General features: G+C 59.1%; 1 protein-coding gene across 3 annotated transcripts; it reads right to left on the bottom strand.

The window, feature by feature from the left end:
* Positions 1-856: 856 nt before the first annotated feature.
* Positions 857-22,528, bottom strand: CSRP1 (cysteine and glycine rich protein 1). Of its 3 annotated transcripts, none has more exons than XM_006041470.3 (6): positions 22,373-22,528; positions 10,485-10,597; positions 6,293-6,461; positions 5,266-5,395; positions 2,349-2,442; positions 857-1,941 (listed from the first exon to the last, which is right to left on the bottom strand). In XM_006041470.3, the coding sequence occupies exons 2-6, from the start codon at positions 10,594-10,596 to the stop codon at positions 1,865-1,867; spliced, it is 582 nt and encodes a 193-aa protein (XP_006041532.1). In that variant the 5' UTR covers position 10,597; positions 22,373-22,528; the 3' UTR covers positions 857-1,864. The 3 variants fall into 3 exon arrangements, with proteins under 3 accessions (XP_006041532.1, XP_025141020.1, XP_006041533.1); XM_025285235.2 differs by lacking the exon at positions 22,373-22,528 and adding an exon at positions 21,233-21,256; XM_006041471.3 differs by lacking the exon at positions 22,373-22,528 and adding an exon at positions 20,377-20,711.
* Between the last annotated feature and the right edge of the window lie 3,365 nt (positions 22,529-25,893).

Here is a 25,893-nt window from a genome sequence, read left to right on the forward strand (position 1 = left end):
ATTCAGGGTGCGGCCAGGTGACCTCCAGGGAGATGAGGACAGGTCGGCCCTTCGGGAAGCCGGGTGCAGTTCCCTAGGACACTGGGGGGATGGCCCAGACGGTGACCCAGAGATCAGAACTGCCTCCCATCACAAGAGCGTGGAGCCGCCTCCACCTGGGGTCAGCCGAGGGGCCCCTCCATGGGGCCTGGCGGCAGGCAGGGGTGGGGGGATCCCGCTGTGCCCTAGGCCAAAGGCAGAGGACTGATCTCTGGCTTTGTGGTCCAGAGGCGCCGGCCCAGCTCCATTTCGGACTCTGTTGTCCCTGTTTCTCCCTTCCTAGTTCTCCCTCGGAGGAGGGATGAGTGCCCGGCCTCTGAACCCCTCAGCCCCGGCCAGCATTACGGCTCTGGACGAGAGTCTAGACTCTGGGGCTAGAGGGAAGGAACTGCGCGTGAAAGGTGCTGAACTTGGGGGCCGAATGCTGCTGCCCCTCCCCACTCACACAGTCACACGCTGGAATCTGAGGGAGTGGCCTCCAGGAGGCAGAGCCCCCAGGAGGGCGCTGCTGCCCCTGGAAACCCCCCATCCCTCCCCCACTCCACTGCGCCCTTCCAGCAAGCTCACAGCTCTCATGCCCAGATGGGGCAGCAGGATCGGGCTGGCTGGACCCCTGCCTGGGTTCAGTTAGAATGGACACTGGGGAGGAAGCAGACACTTTCCCTCCCCAGGCCTCCTGCCAACCTGGCTGCTCCCATCAAGTCCCCCTCAGAGTAGGACACCAGCCCCTACCCGCAGAGCAGGACACCGGTCCCCCCATCCCCAGAGCAGGACACCAGCACCCCCACCCCAAGGGCAGGACAGGCGCCGGGCTCCGTCTGTTCTGACAGCTTTATTGACGGGGTGCAGGTCAGCTTGAGCACAGCCCGCGCTGCAGCCCTGGGTCCAGGCAGCGCCACGTGGCATCACCCTCCGTCCCTGGGGTCAGCGGGCCTGGCCCGCCCCGTCCTCCTGCTGCTCTGGACCTGGGGCCTGGAAGGGGTGGGTGGTGTGGCCAGAGGGGGAGGGTCCCAGGAAAAGGGTGGGGCCCAGGTGAGCCGGGGCGGGGCGGGTATCCAGGTGAAGGCAAGCTGCGTGCGCCTCCCTCCCTCAGGGTCAAGCTGGCCATGCTGAGGACGATTCCCGGGCTGGGCTGCGCTGGCGGAGCAGCCCCCCCACCCCCATCCCCCACAGCCTCGGGACCCAGGCTGGGCAGAGACGCCCTCAGGTTTGGGTGGCCGTAAGGTCAGGGGTGTTTCATCAGGGCCCTGCCACACGGGAGCTCAAGCCCAGGGAGGCCAGACCACATCCTGTACCGGGGCCCTAGGGCCTGGCTTGCGCCCCCCTCCCCGCCCCCGCCCCGAGCTGGGGGGTACCGTGGCCCACAGCCTCGAAGGCGATAGGCCAGGGCAGGTAGCCCCTCCATTCGGGCCCCTCTGCACATCCCCCGTGACTCCTGGGCGGGGACGCCCCGGGCCTGCTCTGAGGGAACTAGGAGGCCACCCACTAGGAGCACGGTCCTCCCCATGCAGGGCCCCCGATGATGGATACTCAGCCTCTGAGGGCGGGAGTCTGTGGGGAGGGGAGGGCAGGGGAGGGGAGAGGTGGGGGGACAGCCAGAGCCAGAGGCCCAGCTGGTGACATGGCAGGCCAGACGGGGTGGGGGTGCACCTGGGAGGGGGCCCTCCAGCAGACGCCCAAACCAAAAGGAGCCAGACGCCCTGGGTCAAGTCCTTAGCGACACGTGCAGGGCTGAGGGAGGGAGGGAGCCTGGCAGTCTCGAGGTCGCTGGGGTGGGGGGTGATGAGAAGCATGGCGTGGGCAGCGGGGCATGGGTGCAGGGGGCTCACTCAGAGTGAACCAGAGCCCCAGCCCCCTGCCCAAAGCCGAAGCCCTTGGGCCCGAAGTTCTTTGCGTAGCATCCTGCAGAGAGAAGAGAGGGGTGAGGGCCCCCACTCCCACCCCAGCACCTGCCGGAGCCTCTGGGACAGTGAGGCACACAGCAGAGCCCCCACAACATCAACGCCGATAGTGAGGAGCATCCTGGCTATGCCCCTGCCTCTGAAATCCCAGAAGAGCCATCTGCGGTCAGAGGGTCAGAGCTCCAGCTGGGAGCGGGGAAGGGAGCCCAGACCCCGCCCCACCCGTCCCCGCCCTCCGGCCACTGACCATTCCCCCCACCCCCACCCCCACCGGGGCTCCTTCTGGGCTGCACACAAGGCCTCAGGAGACACTCGGGAATGGACTCCAAGGCTGGAACTGGCCGTCACGTATGGGCCTTGACTGCTCAGCCCTCCAGGAAGGGAGGGCGTCGAGGGGAGGCCACTCACCTTTGCAGTAAATCTCGCCATCCTTGTCGGCCAGGGTGGTGGACTCGAGGCCTTTGCCGCACTTGGCACATCGGAAGCAGGACTTATGCCAGGACTGGGGAGGGCAGGAAAGAATTAACTCTGCTGCCCCAGCCCATCCCCTTGGAGGTGTGATGAAGACACCTGTGGGGTCTGCCCAGCCTCCCCCACCTCCCGGAGGAGGTGCTGGGACCAGCGCCGCAGCCGCCCCACGAAGGGCAGGCGGGGCCCCCAGCTTTGTCCTGACTCCTGACCAGGACCCCTGATGTGGGTGTGGGCTCGGACCCATCCTGGCCGTGGTTCCAGGCCAGTGGCCCCCTCACTTCTCACGGGGGACGTGACATACATGCTGGGGCCTGGCCGCAGGGCTGGCTTTTGTGGTCAGCAGGCCCCTGGAGTTCTCGAGGGCCCTCACTGCAGCGGGAGGCTGCCGCCGGGCAGGGGCCAGGTGCAGAGGCGGTGCCTGGCACCCTGGAAGTAGAAAGGGTCCACGGAGCTCCGGGAGAAGGCCAGGGGCCACAGAAGCCCCGCTGCTCCAATGAGGTGCTCGGAAGCCACACAGCCAACAGCCCCTCAGGGGAAGCCGGCCTGGGTCTGCAGCCCATGGGGGCCAGCCAGACCCCGGTCAGCTGCCAGCCCCCAGCAGACAGCTCTGCACAGCCCGGAGCCAGAGGCAGCGGCGCAGACGGGCGAAGCCAAACAAGGCCTCTAAGGCCAAGGAGGCTCCCTTGCACAGCTGCCCTTTCTCAGCTGGAGATGGGAAGGAAATGGCAGGCCCTGGCTTCCTAGCAGCCAGGCCCACGCATGTTGGCTCCTGCCCAGGGCTCTAGGGGCCTCGGTGTCCGTGCTGAGGGCACCCTGGCCTCAGCTCGTCCTCAGGGAAACCCAGGCTGCCCCCCAGTCTCCAGGCAGATGGAGGACTGACCACCGCCACTGTCCCTGCAGACACAGTCGGGCCCCGCTGGTGGGGTCAGCACCTAAAGTCTTCCTGCTTCTCAGCCCTTCCTGAGGCACGGACGCTGGTCTCCTCCTGCCACCTCTGCCCGAAAGAGAACCCCTCCTCCGGAAGGGAGAGAGGGCCCCTCACTCTAAGACCCTGAGGGGGAATGGAAATGCTGATGCCTAGGTATTTTTTGGTGATTCCCTATTCTCATAGTGAGACACAGCAGAAGACACACCAACTTAATCACATCTCCTGTTTTCATATCATTTAGTGAACAGCAAGGATCTTCACTTCAACCTCACAAGAACCCACGAAAGCAGTGACGGTGATGGTAGCTGACTGGTGTCGCCACACCCGGGCACCGCACTGCACTGGGCCCCCCGCGCCGGCTCCATTCAGCTTTGAAGCCAGCTTGCCTGGCGGGCCTGCTGCGTGCGCGGCTTCAGACGCGGGGCTGAGGCTCAGGAGGGGATCCATCAGCCTAGGCTTCACAAGCAAACGGCAGTCATCCTGCTGGGTTTACAAACCTCTCCCGATGGACAGAGGCGGAAACAAGCTTCAAGGGGTAACATGGCCCCAAGAGGGGGCACCAGCAGCGGCGGTCAGCTCCTAGGAGCGGGCAGACCTGGGCTTTCACCTGGAACACAGGTGCGACCCCCTCCCCAGTGGGCCTGAAGGCCAGCTGGGGACCGAGCTTGGTCTAGACCCGTCCCGTGTGTCGTCCCCTGTCCACGTGCCCAGCTCCTGCTCAAGGCCGAGAAGCCCCAGAAGCCAAGACTCGGGTCCAGAGAGGCTGCAGACAGGCTCCAGGCCCCGCGGCGTCACAGCTGACCACGTGACCCTGGCCACGTCTGCGTGAATGCCCAGCACTGTCTCCGGGGCCCTCCTGAAGAAGCCTCTCCTGCAGCCCTCTGACAGCTCATCTGAGGCCACCTGTCCCTGCAGCCTCTCCGAGGGAGGGTCCCATTGCACTTTGGTGCCTGGGGGGGGAGTCTACTACTGGAATATCGCAATGGGCGGCAGGCGAGACAGCCAGACCAAGTTTGCCTCCTAGGAGGCTCTGATGGGCCTGAACCTTGGCTAACTCTGCCCTGGGGGCACATGAGTGGGTTTCTGTGGATTTGGGGTGGTTCTTAACATTTCTGTATCACAAATCCTTTTGAAAATGTGATGAATGCTATGGATCTTCTTCCCAGAGAGAGATGTGACCCCACACAACAATGCACATTCTTTTCAGGGCTGGTGTACATGTACCCTTAGAGGTCAGCAGACCCCGACTCTGGAGACATGGATCGATCAGAAGCTCCCTAGGAAGTGTATTTGCTGTTGTTCATTCAGTCAGGTATTTCCACCCCTTTGTGACCCCCTGGACTGCAGCATGCCAGGCTTCCCTGTCCTTCAGTATCTCCCAGAGTTGGCTCAAACTCATGTCCATTGAGTTGGTGATGCCATCCAACCATCTCATCCTCTGTCATCCCCTTCTCCTCCCGCCTTCAATCTTCCCCAGCATCAGGGTCTCTTCCAGTGAGTCGGCTCTTCACATCAGGTGGCCAAAGTATTGGAGCTTCAGCTTCAGCATCAGTCCTTCCAAAGAATATTCAGAACTGATTTCCTTTAGGATGGACTGATTGGATCTCCTTGCAGTCCAAGGGACTCTCAAGAGTCTTCTCCAGCACGATTTGAAAACATCAATTCTTCGGCACTCAGCCTTCTCTATGGACCAATGGTGAGGCTGCCATGATGGGGGATTCAGCTCCCTGGAGACTGGGAGGCACAGGGGACAGGCAGCCTCACAGACAAAGGGACCCCTTTCGTGGTGGGCTCTGAAATGAAGGGGAAGCTCCATCAAGGGCTCAGGCTTCCCTGAGCAGTGGGAGCACACTTCAAAGCCCCAGAATGCACGGTTCAGGAACATGTGTGCCACCCCCCCCCCACCCCCAGCATGCCCAGCCTTACCTTCCCAGCGCCAATCACCTTCTCGGCTGCATAGACGGCCTGGCTGCACCGCGGGCAGCGCTCGGAGCCCCCGACCTTCTGGGCGAACTTGGACGTGTTGGGGTTGGTGGTGGGCCTGTGGCCGGGGGCTCTGCTCAGGGAAAAGCATGCGGTGAGGGGACGTGCAGGGAGCGACACGGTGGAGGGGACAGGCCTGGAGGGCGCCAGCTGCCGGCACCCAGCCCAGCCCGCCGCACGGCTGTAGCTGCCAGGGCTGCAGAGTCGGCTCTGCTGACGGGGAATGCACCCAGGGCCCAGGGGTCGCTTTCGCCCATGGGGGACCCACCAAGGGCCCAAGGGTCACCTCCGCCCACGGGGGACCCACCAGGGGCCCGTAGTATTCCTTCCCCGAGACGTCAGACTCCCCTCAGCCCCAGTTAGAACACCGGAGTCACTGACCGCTCGTCTGCTAAGAACCGGCCCCCTCTGCTCCCTGTTCCTGTGTCAGTGACCGGAGTCACTGACCGCTCGTCTGCTAAGAACCGGCCCCCTCTGCTCCCTGTTCCTGCAGCACGCCTGTTACTAGAGTCTTCCCAGGAGAAAGCAGCTGACAGGTCGCTCCCACGGGTGACAGCCTTGGCCGGAGTGTGGAAAGCCACTGTCACCTGCGACCATCCCCCAGCGCCAAGGGGCTGGCGGGCTGACTGCCAACACCCAGCTCACAGCAGGTCAGTGGTCAGGGGGCGCTGAGGGCCTAGTGACACCCGTTTCCAGGAAGGGAACTGACACCCGGTGAGCCAGGCTGCGAGGTGGTCCGGCTCAGACCCTCAGTGGCTGTGGGGCGCCTTCAAGTCACTGATACTGGCTGGGTTTTCTCATCTGTGGACAGAGGAGAGGGGCCCAGCAGTTCTCCGGGCTCCTCCCAGTGCACGGAAATGCGGCCACGGCTCCGCACGGAGAGGGGCCTGGCTGCTCCGGCCCCTCTGCGCTGCTGCTCTGACGGGGCCTGACGCACAGGAGGACCTCTGCTCTGGGCGGGGGTACTCACTCCTCGTGTCTGATGCCGAGCGACTCCCCCTTGTCCATGCTCAGGGTGCCCGCGCCCTGCCCGTAGCCGTAGCCCTTGGGCCCGTACTTCTTGCCGTAGCAGGACTTGCAGTAGATCTCCTCGCCGTGCACCGCCACGGTGGTGCTGTCCAGGTTCTTCTTGCAGACCACTGTGGGGGCGGGGGAGGGGCACAGGGCCAGTGGGTCACGGCCAGCCCCCACTGCCGAAGCTCCCTGGGATGCTGCGCACCCAACGTCCTGACCTCCCAGGAGCCAGGGGCCTGGCAATGGGGTTGGGGTGGCCAGGGAAATGGGAGGGGAGGAGGGCCTACGGATGCTGGCCCAGTGCCTCTCCCGGAGCTGGGTGGGCTTCCTCGCCCCCCTGCACCCTGAGAGCTTCCCAAGTTCATGGGGCCCCAGGGGGTGTGCCAGGCCTCACTGCCCTAGACAGACACCGTGGGTCCCAACACAAGAGGAGAAGCAAGAAGGGCAAGGCCGTCCTGCCTCCTGCTATTCGATTCAGAAGGGATGCCCGTGGGTGCGGGGGCAGGGCAGAGATGCTCCCGGGGGAAGGTCAATGTTTGTTCAGCACCCAGCGCGACCGGCTTGGAAATGAGCAGGCTGTGCTCATCACGACAACAGGATCTGAAGCACGTCAGATGCTGGGAGAATTTCCTGACTCGGGGCAAAGGGAGATTGGAATGGGGTACACTGGAAGGCCTGCAGAGCTCCCGCAGCCGCCTGTGGGCCTCAGAGCGGCCCCGTGACCCAGGATGAGACAGTGTGGAGCCCAGGGTCACACGGAGCCCAGGCTAGCCCACGTCCAGGGAGCGTCCTGGCCAGGCTACATGCCTTCCCAGCTCTGTGTCCCCAGCACATGACGACGGTGCTCCCCGAAAGATGGCTGAGAATGAAATGAGACCTCGCTGGGGAAGTGCTCAGCGCGGCGCCCTGTGCGCAGTAGGTCATCGTGAGCGCTGGCTGCCCCGACAGTGTGGCAGAGTTAGCACCCTGAAGGGCCAGGCCCCAGAAGACCATCAGCGTCCAACCCCCGAGGGCTTCTCTCCAGAGACTCACGTCCCATTGATGTAGGTTTGGGCCTAGGATAACAGTCGGGTTCCACGAAGGCCCTGAGATGGGGGAGGCAGTGTGCCCACCGGGACCACATTCTCAAACATGTCCTTCTGAAGAGGGACCCTGGGAGCAGCCAGCCTCTCCTCCTCTCGAGGAGCACTCAGCTTACCTCCATGCCCCTTGCCAGTTCCTTTGCCTTGAGATAGATTCCTCCTCCCACCCCCACCTCCACCGTGTGGCTCTCGGGATCTTAGTTGCCTGGGCAGGGGCTGAACCTGGCCCTTGGCAGTGAAAGCATCGAGTCCTAACCACTGGATCTGCAGGGAATTCCCAGCCTTTCCCTTGCCTTTAAAGGCCAGCTCTCTGCCCCCAACCCCAGCCCTGGGCCAAGTTGGAGACTTCAGACTAAATAAGGACCCTCTGGTCCTGCTTGTGAGATCCCCATGTTCTTCCAGCACGCGGGCAACCAAATATGGGCCAGCCCGCCGCCTCCCCAGGGCTTGGCTCTGGCCTGGAGGAAGCAGGCACAGCAGGCCAAGGGCTCCAGCATTCCCTTCTAGGGTGGGAAGCCAGGAGTCGGCCTGGAACTGCTTCCCGTAAGACCCAGAGTGACCTGGAAATTCCTAAGACTAGACAGGAGGCTGTGAGTGAGACAGAGCAGCCCGGGGGCTGAGGTCTCCTTGGGCGGCCTCCCCTGCAGGGACCTGGGGGTGCAGCTCAGAGGGGCCCCGGGTCTACAGCTGGCGCCTCCCAATGTCCCCACAGCCTGGCGCCTACAGGCAAGGGGGTGCCGCTGTGGGTGGGGCTGTGAGCACCCTGGGGCGAGGCCAGACCAGCTCTGCCTTCCCACGGGCTGACCCCAGGACAGGCCTGTCACAGCTCAGGGACGACGCAGCCTCGGGGCCGATGCCCACAGAGCCAAGGCCCCCCACCCAGGCTGGGCACTGTTTGCCACTTCTCGGACACTGGGGTGCACGCTGCAAGCCCAGCCCAGGGTCCATCCCATCCCCCCAGCCCCGCGCCCCTGGCTTCCCTGACTGCCCAGCTGGTGGCCACTCCTCCCCGGCAGCTGCCATTGGTGATCAAAGCCACATGTGAGGGTGGAGAGGGGTCCTTGGGGCCAGCAGTCTGGCCCCTCTCCCTCGCCAGCAGCAAGCCCTCTGATGCCCTCTGAGAAAAATAAATGGCCTGAAAATTCCTGAGCGCAGTGAGCTGCTGATGACACCACACGGCTGTCGGCCTCCTCTGGGCCGGATGCCAAAGGCTCCGCCCAAGCTCACTGCCCACCCGAGGCCGGCACAGCCCTCGGTCAGCCTCGGCAGGCGTGGGACCCACGCTGCCTGCTCTGGAGGTGGCTTCTGGCTGGCCCAACCACAGCCGGTGGGAGCCGGTGCTCCTTCAGGGCAGGTGGCCCCAGGGGTCTGTGTCCCACTTGGGAGCACGGGCTCCAGAAGCAGTGAAGCCACGCTGGGGGGTGCAGGGCCCGGTTCCCAGACCTCCCCGACGGGCTGGGGCCACCCCGAGTCCCAGTCTTCTTGCTGAGGATCCTCTGTGTCGTGTGTGTGTGCGCACGCGCATGTGTGTGGACATATATGTGCAAGTGTGCATGTCTGTGTGCGTATGTGCATAGGTGGGTGGGTGCATGTCTGTGGGTGCACACATGTGTGTCTGTGTGGATGTGTCTGCATGTGCATGGATATATGTGCGCGTGTGCATGTGCGTGTGCGTGTGTGTCTGTGTGCGTATGTGTGCGTGTCAGGGAGCAGCTATCGTTGACTGAACACTCACAACTGCTCCAACTGCTCCTTTTGTTTTCTGACCCCTTCCTCTCAGTTCCCGCAGCCCTGCCCCAAGAAGTAGGTGTTGTTTTCTCCCCTGTAATGTTGAGAAAATGCAGAGAGAGAAGGAGGCACCTGGCCCTCAGCATCCAGAGAACAGAAAGGGAATTCACATCTGGACTCTGACCCACTGGTTCTGAAGGCTCGGGTCTTGTTCGCCACGCTCCTACCCACCCAGCGCCACTGCCTGGGCTCGGGGGAAACAGGTCACCTCCTGTAAGCCCCTCGGCCCTGAGCCCATCAATCAGGAGCCTGCGGACGTCCCCCCACCTCCAGGGCCCGGCGCTCAGGACACCTGGGCCCCAGCCGCACCCAGCACCCCAGGTACCCAGGCGCTTGCCCACCAGGCAGTGACCGGGGCCCGTCTCCTCCCAGCCATCAGGACGACGTCAACATCCCCTCACGCGGACTGTCGGGCAGAGGTGGGGGCTGAGAGGAGAGGCCTCCCACCCAGAGATGCCAGGAGAGCCCAGCCCCTCCCCAGACACGGCTGCCCATGAGGCTGCTGCTGGTGAATTTATCTTTGAGGGATAGCTGACATGTCTATGTCCATTGCCCAAGGACGTGAACTCAGGCAAACTTCGGGAGATGGTGAAGCACAGGGGGGCTGGCGTGCTAGGGGCCCATGGGGTCACACGGAGTCGGACACGACTGGGCAACTGAACAATAGCTGTTGTTGACACAGTGTGTTATGAAGTGTCAGCTGTCCGACACCGAGACTCACCTTGTCTAAAGTCACTCACCTGTGACTGTTTTAAAGTGCTGCTGTGCTCCCTGTGCTCTGCAATACATCCTCGTAGCTTTTTCATCTCACATGTAACAGTCTGTACCTTTTAATCCTCTCCCCGTCTTGCTATCCCCCCACTAGTGTATCCTCCGCATCCGTGATTTCTGTGGCCTTTTAACAAAGGGTAATCTGGGTCCAGGGGTTGGTGAAACCCTGGGCTAAAAGTGTCTTGCTCTTAAGTGCCGGGATTGTGGTAGGGAGAGAGGGAAGACAAAGTGAGTGGGAAGTTTTCCCCGCCTGGTCTTTCCGGCTTGGGTTAGGGTTAGGCCCTGGTGTGTCCACGCCCTCCAGCTCGGCGGGCCAGCCCCCCACAGCCCCCGCCTCCGCCTTAGAAACAGCTTCTGAGGAACACAGGGGCCCTAAAGCGCCTCCCCGCCCCGCTGCGCTCCTGCCAAATGTCAGGCTGTTTACGACCGTCCCTCCCAAGGACCGTCCCCCAGGGGCCGACAGGCAGGTCATCCCCATGGCGACAGCCGGCCTGGGCGGGCACTCACAGCACAGGAAGCAGGACTTGTGGAAGCTGCTGCCTTCGCACTGGACCTCTTCAGCAAAGTACACCGTCTTCTGGCACACCCCACACTTCTTGCCTCCTCCCCAGTTCGGCATCCTGCAAGTGGACACGGAGAAGGGAATGAACTTTCCAGGGAGGTGGAGACCTGGATGGCCCAGGACAGGGCCTGGGGCAGAGGCCTCCCCAGCCGGCAACCTGGGGGCTTCCCACTCCGGAGCCCACAGGGAACTGCTGCACAGCCACTGTATTTTCAGCGACCCTCCCCCCTCCACCCGCCAGCCCTCTAGGACATAAACTCCCACAAGACACAGGCTGTCGTAGAAACAACAATAAAGCCTTTGCTGTGTGCACCCAGGCAGACAAATCTCACGGCAAAAGAAACAGGTAAGCTAGAACTCAAAAAAAACAAACTATCTGTGTCGGGTCTCAAACAGGCAAAACTCACACTGTCAAGGGAAGAACACATGTGTGAGAGAGCGATAAAGACAAGGGAATATCAGAGACTACTGTCTTAGATTTGGCACCTCGAAGACAGAAAAAGGGGGCCGCCAGGGGTAATCACATGGAGGCTCCTGTTGTAATTATTCTTCAAACTACGCATATCAGTTCAGTTCAGTCGCTCAGTCGTGTCCGACTCTTTGCGATCCCATGAATTGCAGCACGCAAGGCCTCCCTGTCCATCACCAACTCCCAGAGTTCACTCAGACTCACGTCCATCGAATCAGTGATACCACCCAGCCATCTCATCCTCTGTTGTCCTCTTCTCCTCCTGCCCCCAATCCCTCCCAGCATCAGAGTCTTTTCCAATGAGTCAACTCTTCCCATGAGGTGGCCAAAGTATTGGAGTTTGAGCTTTAGCATCAGTCCTTCCAAAGAACACCCAGGACTGATGTCCTTCAGAATGGACTGGTTGGATCTCCTTGCAGTCCAAGGGACTCTCAAGAGTCTTCTCCAACACCACAGTTCAAAAGCATCAATTCTTCAGTGCTCAGCTTTCTTCACAGTCCAACTCTCACATCCATACATGACCACTGGAAAAACCATAGCCTTGACTAGACAGACCTTTGTTGGCAAAATAATGTCTCTGCTTTTTAATATGCTATCTAGGTTGGTCATAACTTTCCTTCCAAGTAGTAAGCATCTTTTAATTCCATGGCTGCAGTCACCATCTGCAGTGATTTTGGAGCCCCCAAAAATAAAGTCTGACACTGTTTCCACTGTTTCTCCATCTAATTCCCATGAAGTGATGGGACCAGAGGCCATGATCTTAGTTTTCTGAATGTTGAGCTTTAAGCCAACTTTTTCACTCTCCTCTTTCACTTTCCTCAAGAGGCTTTTTAGTTCCTCTTCACTCTCTGCCATAAGGGTGGTGTCATCTGCATATCTGAGGTTATTGATATTTCTCCTGGCAATCTTGATTCCAGCTTGTGCTTCTTCCAGCCCAGCGTTTCTCATGATGTACTCTGCACTATGCATATAGGTTTATAACAAAAACTTTATTTATTTGGCTACACCATGTCTTGGCTGCAGTATGCAGGATCAAGTTCCCCATCCAGGCATTGAACCTGGGCCTCTGCATTGGGAGTGAGAAATGTTAGCCACTGGACCACCAGGTAAGACACCAGTTTAGTTCAGTCGCTCAGGCGTGTCTGACTTTTTGCGACCCCATGGACTGCAGCATGCCAGGCTTCCCTGTCCATCACCAACTCCTGGAGCTTGCTCAGACTCATGTCCATTGAGTCAGTGATGCCATCCAACCATCACATCCTCTGTTGTCCCCTTCTCCTCCTGCCTTCAATCTTTCCCAGCATCAGGGTCTTTTCCAATGAGTCAGCTCTTCACATCAGGTGGCCAAAGTATTGGAGTTTCCACTTCAGCATCAGTCCTTCCAATGAATATCCAGGATTGATTGCCTTTAGGATGGACTGGTTGGATCTCTTTGCAGTCCAAGAGACCCTCAAGAGTCTTCTCCAACATCACGGTTCAAAAGCATCGATTCTTCAGTGCTCATCTTTCTTTATAGTCCAACTCTCACATCCATACGTGACTACGAGAAAAACCATAGCTTTGACTAGACGGGCCTTTGTCAGCAAAGTAATGTCTCTGCTTTTTAATATGCTGTCTAGGTTGGTCATAGCTTTTCTTACAAGGAGCAAGCATCTTTTAATTTTATGGCTGCAATCACCATCTGCAGTGATTTTGGAGCCCAAGAAAAGAAAGTCTCACTGTTTCCATTGTTTCTCCATCTATTTGCCGTGAAGTGATGGGACCAGATGCCATGATTTTCCTTGTCTGAACGTTGAGTTTTAAGCCAACTTTTTCACTCTCCTCTTTCACTTTCATCAAGAGGCTCTTTAGTTCTTCTTCACTTTCTACCATAAGGGTGGCATCATCTGCATATCTGAGGTTATTGATATTTCTCCTGGCAATCTTGATTCCAGCTTATGCTTCATCCAGCCCAGCGTTTCTCATGATGTACTCTGTATAGAAGTTAAATAAGCAGGGTGACAATATACAGCCTTGACGTACTCCTTTTCCTATTTGGAACCAGTCTGTTGTTCCATGTCCAGTTCTAACTGTTGCTTCCTGACCTGCATATAGGTTTCTCAAGAGGCAGGTCAGGTGGTCTGGTATTCCCATGTCTTAAAGAATTTTCCACAATTTCTTGTGATCCACACAGTCAAAGGCTTTGGCAGAGTCAGTAAAGCAGAAGTGTTAGGGGAAGCACGCTGACTGAAGCCGCCCCCCTGGCCAGGCACCATAGTAACCATTTGCATGAGTTGTTTTATGACAGGAGGTCCTGATAAGGAATAGGGAACTAATAAGCTGCCACCAACCGGAAGAGTTAGGAAACGTTGAAAGGAGGCACTGCGTGTCCACCCACTTCCCAGAATCCCTCTCGCTAACATCCATCATGGCTGAGCGATGTGTGCACCACCAGGAAAGAGTGAATTAGAGTAATTGGCCAAAGACCACCAGGAAACTAATCCCATCACCATAAAACCCGAACGCAGCAAAGCAGTTCTTCTGGGTTCCCTTACCCTACTGCTCTCCACTCGGGTGCCCTTCCCAATAAAATCTCTTGCTTTGTCAGCACATGTGTCTCTTCAGACAATTCATTTCTGAGTGTAGACAAGAGCCCAGTTTCGGGCCCTGGAAGGGGTCCCCCTTCCTGCAACAGAAGTAGATGTTTTCCTGGAATGCTCTTGCTTTTTCGATGATCCAGCACATGTTGGCAATTTGATCTCTGGTTCCTCTGCCTTCTCTAAATCCAGCTTGAACATCTGAAGTTCATGGTTCACGTACTGCTGAAGCCTGGCTTGGAGAATTTTGAGCATTACTTTGCTAGCATGTGAGATGAGTGCAATTGTGCGGTAGTTTGAGCATTCTTTGGCATTGCCTTTCTTTGCGATTGGAATGAGAACTGACCTTTTCCAGTCCTGTGGCCACTGCTGAGTTTTCCACATTTGCTGGCATATTGAGTGCAGCGCTTTCACAGCATCATCTTTCAGGATTTGAAATAGTTCAACTGGAATTGCATCACCTCCACTAGCTTTTGTTCATAGTGATGCTTCCTAAGGCCCACTTTACTTCCCATTCCAGGATGTCTGGCTCTAGGTGAGTGATCACGCCATTGTGATTATCTGGGTCGTGAAGATCTTTTTTGTATAGTTCTTCTGTGTATTCTTGCCACCTCTTTTTAATATCTTCTGCTTCTGTTAGGTCCATACCATTTCTGTCCTTTATTGAGCCCATCTTTGCATGAAATGTTCCCTTGGTATCTCTAATTTTCTTGAGGAGATCTCTAGTCTTTCCCATTCTATTGTTTTCCTCTATTTCTGTGCATTGATAACTAAGAAAGTCTTTCTTATCACGCCTTGCTGTTCTTTGGAACTCTGCATTCAAATGGGTGTATCTTTTCTTTTCTCCTTTGCCTTTCGATTCTCTTCTCAGCTATTTGTAAGGGCTCCTCAGTCAGCCAATTTGTCTTTCTTTTTCTTGGGGATGGTCTTGATCCAAACCTCTGTCCATAGTTCCTCAGGCACTCTATCAGATCTAATCCCTTGAATCTATTTCTCACTTCCACTGTATAATTGTAAGGGATTTGATTTAGGTCATACCTGAATGGTCTAGTGTTTTTTCCTACTTTCTTCCATTTGAGTCTGAATTTGGCAATAAGGAGTTCATGATCTGAGCCACAGTCAGCTCCTGGTCTTGTTTTTGCTGACTGTATAGAGCTTCTCCATAAGCTCTATAAGTCCTCGCATGTAGGTTTTATATGCTCTTTTGTATGTAAGATCTGGCTCACCAAAAATTTTTTTCTTTAGCCACATCACAGGGCTTGCAGGATCTTTCTTCCCTGACCAGGGATCGGACCTATACCCTTGTATTGAACGTGTCAAGTCTTAACCCCCCGGGAATTTCACCCCCTCCAAAAAAAAAACCTCAATTTTTTTGAAAAAGCAGGAGTCAGACACAGAGGGCAGGACTGAAGCTTTAGAGCTCATTAGGTGGGGGGAGGGGGAAGCATTTGCAAAATCCAATTTTCCAGTACCACCCCCAACCCAATGAATCATGACCTCTGAGGATGGGGCACAAGAACAGGAATATTTAACAAGCACCCAGCTGACTCTGAAGGCAGTAGCCTGGGACAAGTTGAGAAGGTTGAGGTTGGTTCTGAGCTGGGGTCCTGAGGCCAGGTGGGTTTAGTCCTTTCCTGACCCTGCCACTCACTGCTGTGTGTTCCTTGGGCAAGGGAGCTAGCCTTTGTAAACCTTCATTTCTGCATCTTAAAATGGGGACAAAAGCAGAAGCTACATCACAGGTTACTTCTGAGGAATCAGGGAGGCATGGCTTAGTGCCTGACACAGGGTGAGTTCAGGGACCCAGGGCTGCAGGGTCAGAGCCCAGGATTAGGGATGGCGAGCCTTCCAGCTCTTTGGACAGAAGTGCACGGGGGAGGGACTCCATGGGAGAACTGGGGTGCTGGGAAACAGTGGGGGGCCAGGGAGGAGTACCCTCCATGGGAACTCGGATATGGGCACCCGGGGTGGTGCCAGCAGCTGGAGTCTGGGCAGGGGCAGGGGGCATGGTCCCTACCACCAGGGGCTTCCCATCGGATGCAGTTCAGGGAGGAAGCTTGCCCCCGAAATGTCTCTTTGCTATGTGGATTATTTCAAGCTGAAAACAATCAAGGCCCAAAAAACTCAGGAAGAAACATCAATCTTCCCTCAAATGCCTAAAAGAATTTCGATAGAGGGCCAGTTCCCCAATACTGCAGTTTCCAGAGATCTCTGTGAAGAACACAGGCTGGGTGTGGTGGGGAAAGTAGGCAGGGCCAGGAGACCAGTCCACTCTGTGTCCCCTTATCTCTGCCCGGCCCAGCAAACACTGGTTTCCAAACATTTGCTTTTCCTTCTCCATGTCAACTGGCTCCTCGCCTCTGAAGTCCCAAACCATTGCCCCAACTTCCTCTTTTGTCTTTAGCTGAGCATGGTATTTAATGTGAGGGTTTGGGCCACTTTGGGAGTTACTCGGTTTTTTGGGTAGACATGTTATTAAGCTTTGATTTGCTCCTGTTCATCTGTCTCAGGTCAAGGTAATTCTTTTCAAGTTAGAAGGAGCTAGAAGGGTGCAGGGAATTTTCTTCCCCAACAGGGGACACAGGTGTCGGCTCAAGGAGGAGGTCCAGTCCAGGTTCACTGCCATGCCCTCAAGTCTGCGTGTGTCTAGCACACAGGTGTTTGTACAGGAGTGCGCGCCTGGCACACAGGTGTTCACACAGGTGTCTGAGACGTCAGCCCCGCTAACGCTCAGAGCTGCAGCCCAAGGCCCGCAGTATGCTCACTGGGGTGTGTGGGCCGAGAGCAGGCCCCTGTGGGTGAGGGGTGCAGGGAGCTGGGACGCTCACTCTCCACGGCCTCTGCTCTGTCTCCCCGTCCCAAGGGTTGTGGTTCCCCTGGTGCCACTGCTCTTGTGGTCACCCCGCTGAGCACTTCCACTGACCTTGACCTCTGCCCTGAGCCCAGGCTCACACACCCAGTTTCAGGGAAGCACCTCGATTTCAACACCAGCCACCTGAACTCATCACCTTTTCTCTCCAACATGCTCTTTTTCCTGACTGTCCATTTTGTTGCTGGAACCATAATCTTCTCTGATCACTAAGGAATCTCATCCTGAACCCCAGAATGGGGAGGAGCTCTGTACCCCAACTCCACCCACTCACCCCAAACCCTGACTTCCCCGCCTCTCCAGGCCTCTTCTCACCACTGAGATTCACTGACCCTCAACAGCCCCCTTCTCCTTGGGAATCAGCCCAATTTTCATCCAGGACACGGGACCTAAGCTGACTGCCAAGGTTCCCGGCTCAGGGCTCAGCTCCCATACCGCCAGGGCCGGTCCCTGAGGCCCCACTGTTCCTCCGGCCCCCTGTGGCAGGGCTGCAAAACCATCTCCATGACGGACAGTCAGGTGGGTGTAGTGTGGTCATTACAGTCGGCCTAACCTCCAGCCGCCTCCCGACCCTTCCTTGCTACAGAACCCCATTTGAATCAGGCAGACCCTGCTCCCTCAAGTGACCCCCAGGAGGTGCTCAGGGCAGAGCCTGGACCCGAAAGTCACCCAGTGACTCCAGCCCCCTGAGGGGTGGTGCAGGCACAGCCACGAGCAGGGCGGGGAGTCCTGGGGGACGAGCCGGTTCCCAGAGAGACATATGGTTTCCCTCCTGCCTCTTGACGGGTGCCGGGACGTGACCCCCGAACCCCAGCCCTCAGCATTCGGCAGACAGCCTGCCCCGAGCCTGCAGACCCACTGTGTGCCGGGCAGTCTGCAAGCGCCATCCACCATTCCTGGCCACCCGGAGGCGGGGACCTGCCCATGGCACGGATGAGGACATGGGGCTGGGGAGGCCTGCAGTCAGCGCTGCGGTGAGGCGGCCACCCAGCCCCATGCTGGCCCTCTGCGTTTAGCGGACAGGGCTTGGGGACATGGGGACCCAAGGGCTCCTGCCTCGCCTTGTCCCGCCCCTGAGCCCACAGGCTTCGTCCTCCAGCCCTGGGACACCCCTGAGGGGGGAAGTTCCCTGACCACGCGGTGGGGAGCTGTTCCCAGCCGTGGTTTGTTCCCGACACAAAAGCCCTCCTCCCTCGGGAGGCCCATGTCCAGCAGGGTCTGGGAACCTGAGGTGGGAAACTGCTCAGGCCGCCTCCGGGCCGGGGGCCCCCCAAACTGTGGGGAGGTCCCCTTCAGGAACCCAGGGGACAGACAGGGCTCGGCACCCTGGGGCAAAGAGTACTGACCCAGGCCATGGGCTCCCCCCGCCCTCATGAGGACCCCTCGGGAATCTATGGGTTGGGGGGCTCAGCTGGGGGTCTGGCCACCTCCTTTCACCAGGGAGGTTCCTGCTCCACCCACTCCCTCCTGCCAGCCTGAGTCCAGCTGACAGAGCCCGAATGCCTTAAAAGGAAACCTACTTCCCAGACCATCTGGAGTTCAACAGGGACGCCTGGCTCCCTCTCAGCTGCTTCCTCAGGCCTGGGGGCAGAGCGCCCCGCCCCCGCCCCCGCCCCCCGCAGGAGACGGCGGAGGGGAGGGAGGGCGGAGGGGTCCAGGCAGTGCAGAGGTCAGGAAAGGGGATCTGGACCCATTTCTTCCCAGCCGAAAGGTCAGGCTCCCTTCTTCTGCGCTTGTGTGCTCCTCCCTAGGTCAGGCCATCCGCTTCTGAGGGTTGGGGGCAAATGAGAGCAGCGGCCCAAGGCCTGGTGTGCGGTGGGTCCCGCTCCTGAGGCCCACCCCCCCTCGCCCCGGGCTGGACGTGCGTTGTCCTTGCCCCAGGCCAAGTCTGCTCTGGGTGCCGACCCTGTGGTCACACCAGCCCTGACCTCCCGGGGGGTTTTGGTTTGTCCACTTCACCGTGTCTACAGTTCCCACTGAGCAGTGGGCTTCATCTCCTGTGGAATGGCTGGAGACACCCAGACAGCTATTCCCCTGAAATGTCAAGGCCTTCAGGGCTGCCAGAAGCTAGAAGCCCGGGACTGGATTCTTTCGACCAGTGCCCGGGTCGGCCCGCTGCCCCCAGCCTCGTCCAGCTGCAGCATGAAGACTGGCTCACAGCTCCTCTGTCCTGGGAGCAGAGACCCGGCCGGGCTCGGGGCTGCGGAGGACAGACGCTCACATTCCGCCAGCCGTGTGCGAACGTCAGGCTGAGGTGATGCCCAGGGCGCTCACGGTTCAAGTCTAAGAAACCAGCTCGGCCTCCAGCGTCTGCGGGAAGGTCTCTCCTCCTCAGATCAGTGACCTGACGGCATTCCCTGCCGTGTCTTTGTCCCCAGTGGAAAATCCCAAACTTCTCTGTTCCAAAGCCTCCTGCTCCCCAGGGACAGAGGGCAAATCCTGGGCCCAGAGCGCAGGTCCCCTCCAAGCGGTCTGGCCAGGAAGGGCTCGCCGGGCCGGGTGGTGGGCTGGGCGGGGCCTGGCCAGGTGCACACGGGAGCTATCATCCTTTCCAACCTGCTGCTCAAGCCTTTCCCCGCCCCCACACCGGAGGGCAGCCAAGGAAAGAGGGGTGCCTGGAGAAACAGAGTCTGGGAAATGGTCCTGCCCTGAAAGGTGTGGTCAGTCACTGCGGGGGCGCAAGGACTGACATGGGGTGCAGGCCCGGCCTCAGCGTCACACAGTTCCTGGAACTCTGCAGGCGACTCAGCCCGCCAGCACCCCTGTGCGGACCCCACAGTGCTCCAACCCCGTGTCACCCTGCTCCCTGTCTCTCCGCTCTGAGTTCTCTCTTCAAGCCCAGGCCCTGAGGCCCTTGTGGGGCGGTGACTGCGCCCATCAAGCTTTTACCAGCAGGGCACTCCCCACAGGGTTCAGAATCTGAAGGTCAACAAAGGTAGAAACAGTGGGCTAGGATTTAAGCATTTTTAAACTGTTACAGGAAGCCTGATATTATAACAAGTTCCCATAGATTAACCAACAGATAAAGTGATGTCAATTTAGTAACAGTTGGTTACCCATGCTGAAAAGGTCTGAATTATTTTCCTGGATTAAATTTTTAAAAGCCAAAACAAAGCACATGAGCCCTTAGCCCGCGTAAAACAGGCTGCTTGCAGCTGACACGTCAGGCAGCCCCCGCGGGCCCTGCAGAAAGGCAGCACCGCAGAGGGGGTCTGCTCGCCTCGTGTAGGAGTCAGACGCTGTCTGCGGCCCTAGGAAGCCGCGGAAAAGCTAACTGCCTCCGTATTTACACTCTTTACCATACATGGAATCACTCGGTGATGACGTCAGACGAATTCCTGGGGAGCTGCGTAGTGCAAGCCCAGCGTCACCGCAGAAATTCCTGACCACTGGGTCTGTGGGCGCCTCCCCCCTCCCCTGCCCCCAGCAAATCCCTGACCACTGGGTCTGCAGGCACCCACCCCTGCCCGCCCCAACCCAGCTCTGCCCCTGGCTTCTCCTCTGGAAGGCTCTTTTCCAGGCTGCTTCTCTTTCTTGTCAACCTGACACTGAAATCCAAACACGCATCAGACTTGGTAAGAGCGCATCCCCGGGACCCAGGCCCCAACTTCCGGGAGGCCCTCCCCTCTCCCTACACTGTAGAGGACCCAGTGGTGGCAAGTTCTAACCCGACTCCTTCCACATTCACACTAGCAGAGCCGTGTCCTCCCTAAGCAGTGTGTAAGCTGCTGTAAAGCTCTTTGTAAAGCACGTCTGTCTCAGGAGTGGCGGATCTGTCCCTGGAGAGCTGATCAGAGACAGGAAAGGCAGAGTGACCCAGAGGCTGGGTGCAGGCCTGGAAGGTGTCTGCCTGGGTCTCAATGGCGGCCTTGACCCCGAGTGAGTCACTGGTCACCTCTGAGCCCCAGCTTCCTCAGGCTCACCTCACAGGCTGCCCCAGGCGAGTCGGCGAAAGACACAGGCCAGTCCCGGGCTGGGGAGCACAGACGTCAGCCGGCTGTTCTCTCGGGAAAGGCCAGCTCTCCTGCCCAGGGTCGTGACTCTTTCCTTATTTGCCGACACGTCCGAGGGTGGCAAGTGGCGACCTTTATTCTCCTCGGTGCCTCAATATATCCAATGCACGACTTCCCCGTCCTCTCCAACCCAACCTCACAAGAAGCCGGCTTACAGAAACTTCAGCTCCAGCAGCCTCTCAAAGAAGCCTCCCCAGTCTGCCTTCTACCAGGAGGCCCACGGTTAATGAAAACCTGACCTGGGCCTCTGTGCCACACCGGCGCGCCGGACCAGCACGGGTTTGCAAGGGTCACGTGTGCCCAGCAGGGCAGCTCGGCTATGAGCCCACGTCTACCCGTTCACTCACCAAATGTCTACTGCCCGCCAACCAGGTGCCAACACTACACTCCTGGCCAGGAAGGCCCTGCCAGGCCACAAGGCAGAGAGGTCTGCTGTGAGAGAAGGGACACCTGGGCCAGGAGGGCAGGCGCTGGGTGGCCCAGGGGTGGGGGTGTGGCCTGCAGACCTGTGCCAACGGTTTCTCCCCAGCGACCCCCAGACCCTTTAAAGGGCCAGCGCTGCCCCTCCCCCTCCAAGCACACCCTCCCTCTCCAAGCACACCCTCTCCGGAGTAAACCTCCTTCCTTGTCCGCCTCCTCCGCCCAGGATTTCCTCCCTGCAGGACCGGGTCCTTCCCTGGGCGACGGCCAGCAGTGCAGGCTTGGATCCAGCCACAAGGACAGTCTCTCTGGAAAGAGGTGGCCGGGGCCCGGAGCCTGAGCCCACCTTGACCCTCAGGGGCTGAGAGTAAGTGGCGGCAGGGAACACGACCCCCAGGGAGTGCCCGGATCCCAGCTGCTCTCTGAGATGACAGGGGGCGGCCAGCTCCTCTCGCCTCTCCAGCTTCTGGGAGGCAGGAAGGCTGGGGGCGAAGACAACCGGCCCCGCCCTCCCAGGACCGCGGCCAGAGAAGCAGAGCCCCGCGTCCAGGCCGGCAGAGTATCCGGGTCAGTCTGCCTCGGCATCACCTCTACAAGTTGAGGCCCCGCTTCCACCAGAGCCCCGCGGGCCTCCAGGAGCTACTGCGACAGGACCCCCAGGCCAAGTCCCCCCAGCTGGGAGGGGCTGCCCACCCGTCCACGCCCAGGAGCAGGGGCGGGGCCCAGGCCTTCAGGAAGGGGCGGAACCCACCCCACAACCGTCTAGCCCGGGGTCTCGATCAGATCACAAACGGTGTTTGCAGCATACTCGGCAGCTGTGAGCGCGGAGGACGCGCCTGCCTGCACGCTGCTTGTTGGGTAACGGGTTGTAACTTGCTTCAAGTATGCTCACAGCACCCCTTCCTGCCCCCGGCCTTCGGGACTGAGGCTGCAAACACTGGCTTCCTCCAGGCTTCGGTGGTGGTCCCCGCGCCGCGCCAAGTCCCGGGGCGTCAGGAGAGAAGGCGGCGGGGCGACCTTCATCTAGCCCTTCGCAAAAGGGGAAACTCGCACCCGCGCTCCGGGCACAGCTGTGCCAGGCGGGTCCCCCACCCGCCCGCCGCACGTTCCCCCGGGCAGGAGGGGTGGCACGGATGCCCTCATCCCCCGCCGCACAAGGAGCGTCAGTGCGCGCAGAATCGCCCATTGTCCCGCCGCGGGACCCGCCGGGGGGAAGGACCCGAAAGGGGCCCCGCGCTAACTGGAAAGAGAACCGCGGCCACTTCACCCCTCTCCTCCGCCCGCGCCCACCCAGCGCCCCTTTTTCTTGCGACCCTCCCTGTAGCATCCCTGGAGGCGGCGGCGGGGCTGGAAGGCCAGGGGCGCCCTGAGCTCGAGGGCAGGCGCTCCGGCGGGTGGGGGACCTGGGCGCTCGGCGCTCCGGCGGGTAGGGGACTGGGTGCTCGGCGGCGCGCAGGCCGGGCCTCCGAGCCCGGGGTGCACTCACCTGGCAGCGGCCGAGCGTGGCAGGCGGCAGGCAGGCGAGAGGGCGGGCTCTGAAAATGAGGCTTGGCGCGCCGGCCCGCGCGCAGTTTTGTTCCGCTCGAGGAGGGCGTGTCCGGGCCGCGCCAACCCACAGGCTTTGCACACCGCACCAGGCCGGCGCCGATGTCACCGCCCCAGGCTGATGTCACGGCGCAGGGCCGCCCCCAGGTCCGGGCCGCGCCGGCTGAGCTCCGGGGAGCCCCTGTGCGCCCCGCCGCAGGGGAAGCAGCGGCTCACTATGCCCGGAACTTCTCAGCGGTCCCGGCCGCCGGACGAGGGTGGCGACACACGTGATCCGTGATCCACGATCCAAGAGCCCAGATAAACGTGTGCCGCAGGAGAAGGGGGGTCGTCGTGTTTGGTGTCCTGGTAGCAGGAAGTCAGGGACACGGGGAGGGGGCGCCGCGCCCCGGTTAGGGTACCACTCCCCCTCCAGGTCTGATCCCGCCCCTTCCGCATACCCGCTGGTCCCCAGGCTTGGACGGCCCACCCCTAGGCCTCGGTCCCAGTCTGTGAAAGGAGTATAATCCACAGGGAAGTGGGGTTGTGGCGGGCAGGGGAGATCCTATAGGCTTAGCAAGCCTTCAGCAGTGCCCTTCAGTGAGGATCACCCTGCCTCCAACATCTCTGTCCCTTTGGCCTTCCCCAGTGGAGGAGCCCCCTCCGCCCCCCAAACAGCAGCTCTGAGAAGTGGGGGTGACGCTGGGCTTTTCTTCGGGCCTCGGAAAGCTGCCCTGGGGTAGCTTCCAGTGAGTGGGCCACCCAGGGGTTCTGCGGCGGCATCTCAGAGGCACACAGCTCTTTCCTGGGTGCAGGAACAGCCCAGAAACCCAGTGGCCTGGACAGGGAAGGAACACCCAGGCTCCTGGCAGGGAGGACCCTGGTGGGGAGCAGAGAGCACCAGGCTTTCAAGGAAGGTGCCATCCCCTCCCAGATGGTCCTGCCAGCCTCTTGGCTCCCAAGGCTCACTGCCCTTTAGGCTTGTGGATCTGGACTCAGAGGGTCATGGAATTCTGAGACAGTAGTGTGCCCGGGACCTGGGGTACCTCCAAAGACAAAGCCCTTTCTTTTTGTTTGTAGTTTTTGTAGCTCATTCACTGCATTTCTAAGTTGAAAGGGAATGCCATCTGATCCTCCAGGCTGGATGGCACAGCTGGCACAGAGCAGCCTGAGCAGGCACGTGGCACACTGATCTTGGGTGCCCACTGCACTGTGCTGTGTCCACTGGGTGGGCGTCGTGTGCCCCTCTCTGCTGCCCTCTTGGCGGCAGCATCTCTGGAAAAGGATGCCTCCTCTGCTCAGGGCAGTGCACTGGGGGCAGGCCCCTCCCCCAGGTCACCTGGAGATATAGATGCTGCGTCTTCCAGCCTGGACAGGTGTCAGAGCCTCAACACTCACCTCCGTCCTTTAAAGCCCCAGGCAGCTGAATCAACTCTCCCAGGAATTAAGTCAGGAATCTTACAGTCCAGAAAATGAAATATTTGTCTAAGCTTTTCTTACTTTCTACCCTAAGAACATCTTTCCCTGGGCCGGGCCCTCTGTACAAACAGGGCCCTCCCAAGATTGGGAGCACTGACCCCACCAGGATTTCTTGCAAATCAGGCCCTTCTCATCTGACCCAACCTCGATGTAGGAGAAAAACCCAGGGAGACTGCTGGTCACCCCACACCGAGTGTGCAATGCAACAGGCGTGTTGCCCTGCAGAGCAGCGGCATCAGAGCCCGTGGGCCCACTGCCCAGACGCGCCTGTCTCTCAGGAGCATCCTGCCTCCCTTCGGCTCCCCCATCCCGAGGAGCGCAGCTTTGGAGTCTTGCAGGATTTTACAGAAGGGCCTTTCCTTCTTTGGTCTGGGTTTGTCCTGCCTGGGTGGGGAAGCTGCTGGAGGACTTCCCCAGTGAGGACAGTCAACCTGTGCTGGGAAGCTGCCTTAGGGCAGGTCTGGGGAAAGGCCAGCACACCTGGATTCTCCTGCAGGCTCTTGGAGAGCCTCGTAAATGGGGGGTGCTGTGTGCTGAGTCCTGCCCCTGGGATGGCTGCTGAGAGCGGGGAGTGATGCTGGTTCACAGAGAGCTGAGGCAGCAGGACAGCCCCAGGCTGGGCAGTGACGCACTGCACTTAACCCTTCTCTGGGGAGAGACCACAGGGTCAGTGAGAAAGTGAATCCTCACAGGGCCGAGCGTCTGCTGGGAGCTGCCCGGGCACACGGGGAGTGAGGGGTCGAGGAGGACAGACGCAGATGAATGTGATGACCACAGGCCCAGGGCAGGCACAGCCACTTCACGGCCAAGAGGGACCTGAGAGAGCAAGGCCTGCGGATGACCAGGGCTCTGACGCTCCGAAGGAGCCAGGGCTGAACCTGTATTGTGAGTCTCAGCTCCGTCATCAAGGATTTAAAATAATGACATTGGGACTTCCCTGGCGGTCCAGCGGTCAGGTCTCCTAGGCCTCGCTGCTGAGGTCCTAGGTTCAATCCTTGGTTGGGGAACTAGACCCCACACGCCACAGCTAAGAGTTAGCATGTTGCAACTAAAGATCTCGTTTGCCATAAATGAAGACCTGACACAGCCTAAATAAATAAATGAATATTAAAAAAAAAAAAAAAAAACTGAGACCAGATTTGTGCTTACAAGAGGCAGGGAGAATTGGATGAAGGCAATCAGATGGTACAAACTTCCGGTGATAAGAGAACAGGTCAGGGATGAATGTGCAGCACAGCGATTAACACTGCTGCATGGCGCATACGAAAGTCGCTAAGGTAAACCCCAAGAGTTCTCATCACAAGGAAAATGTTCCTTACATTTCTTCAATGCAGTATCTGTATGAGGTGAGGGAGGCTCACCAAGCCATTGTGATCATCATTTCAGGATGTGTGCGTCAGACCGTGGTGCTGCTCGCCTTAACCTAACCCCGAGCTGTGTGTCAGTCACAACCCAATAAAACTGGGAGTGACTGATGCCACCACCGACTGCACCAGTGCCCGCTGGGCCCTTTCCAGCGGCTCCCCCACTGGGCTCCCCAGGGCCTGAAGATTGTGGGACTATATTCCCCCCCTCTTTGGCATGTAAGTGACCGCGGGCATTGATCAGCTCACTGACCATGTGGCTGTGATCCAGGCCCTGGTTTTCCTCGTGTGTGAGGTGAAGGCTGGGACCAGCTCTGAGCCATCAAAGGCTCCCACCTGGTGGTCCTGCCAGCACAGAGGGATGTGCCCATCCTGAGTGCCCAGAACGTGGGCGGGATCGGCCACCCCAGGGCCCTGAGGTCTTCAGTTTTACGGTAAAAAATTGTTTAAAATTTGCATTCTCTTTCACAAACACCTGTGTTTAATTGAAAGATATTGTTGAGAATGATTTATGATAAGAGAAATCATCTCTTGGAAAGTATGTCCTGTAGGCCTCTGAGGACCCTGGGCTGTGATGGGCCCTGTGTGGGGCTTAGGGGCGGCTCTAAGGTCCTTCCCAGCCCTGGATCTCCCCAGATCC

This window comes from Bubalus bubalis, chromosome 5 (assembly GCF_019923935.1).
Source record: "Bubalus bubalis isolate 160015118507 breed Murrah chromosome 5, NDDB_SH_1, whole genome shotgun sequence".
NCBI lineage: Eukaryota > Metazoa > Chordata > Mammalia > Artiodactyla > Bovidae > Bubalus > Bubalus bubalis.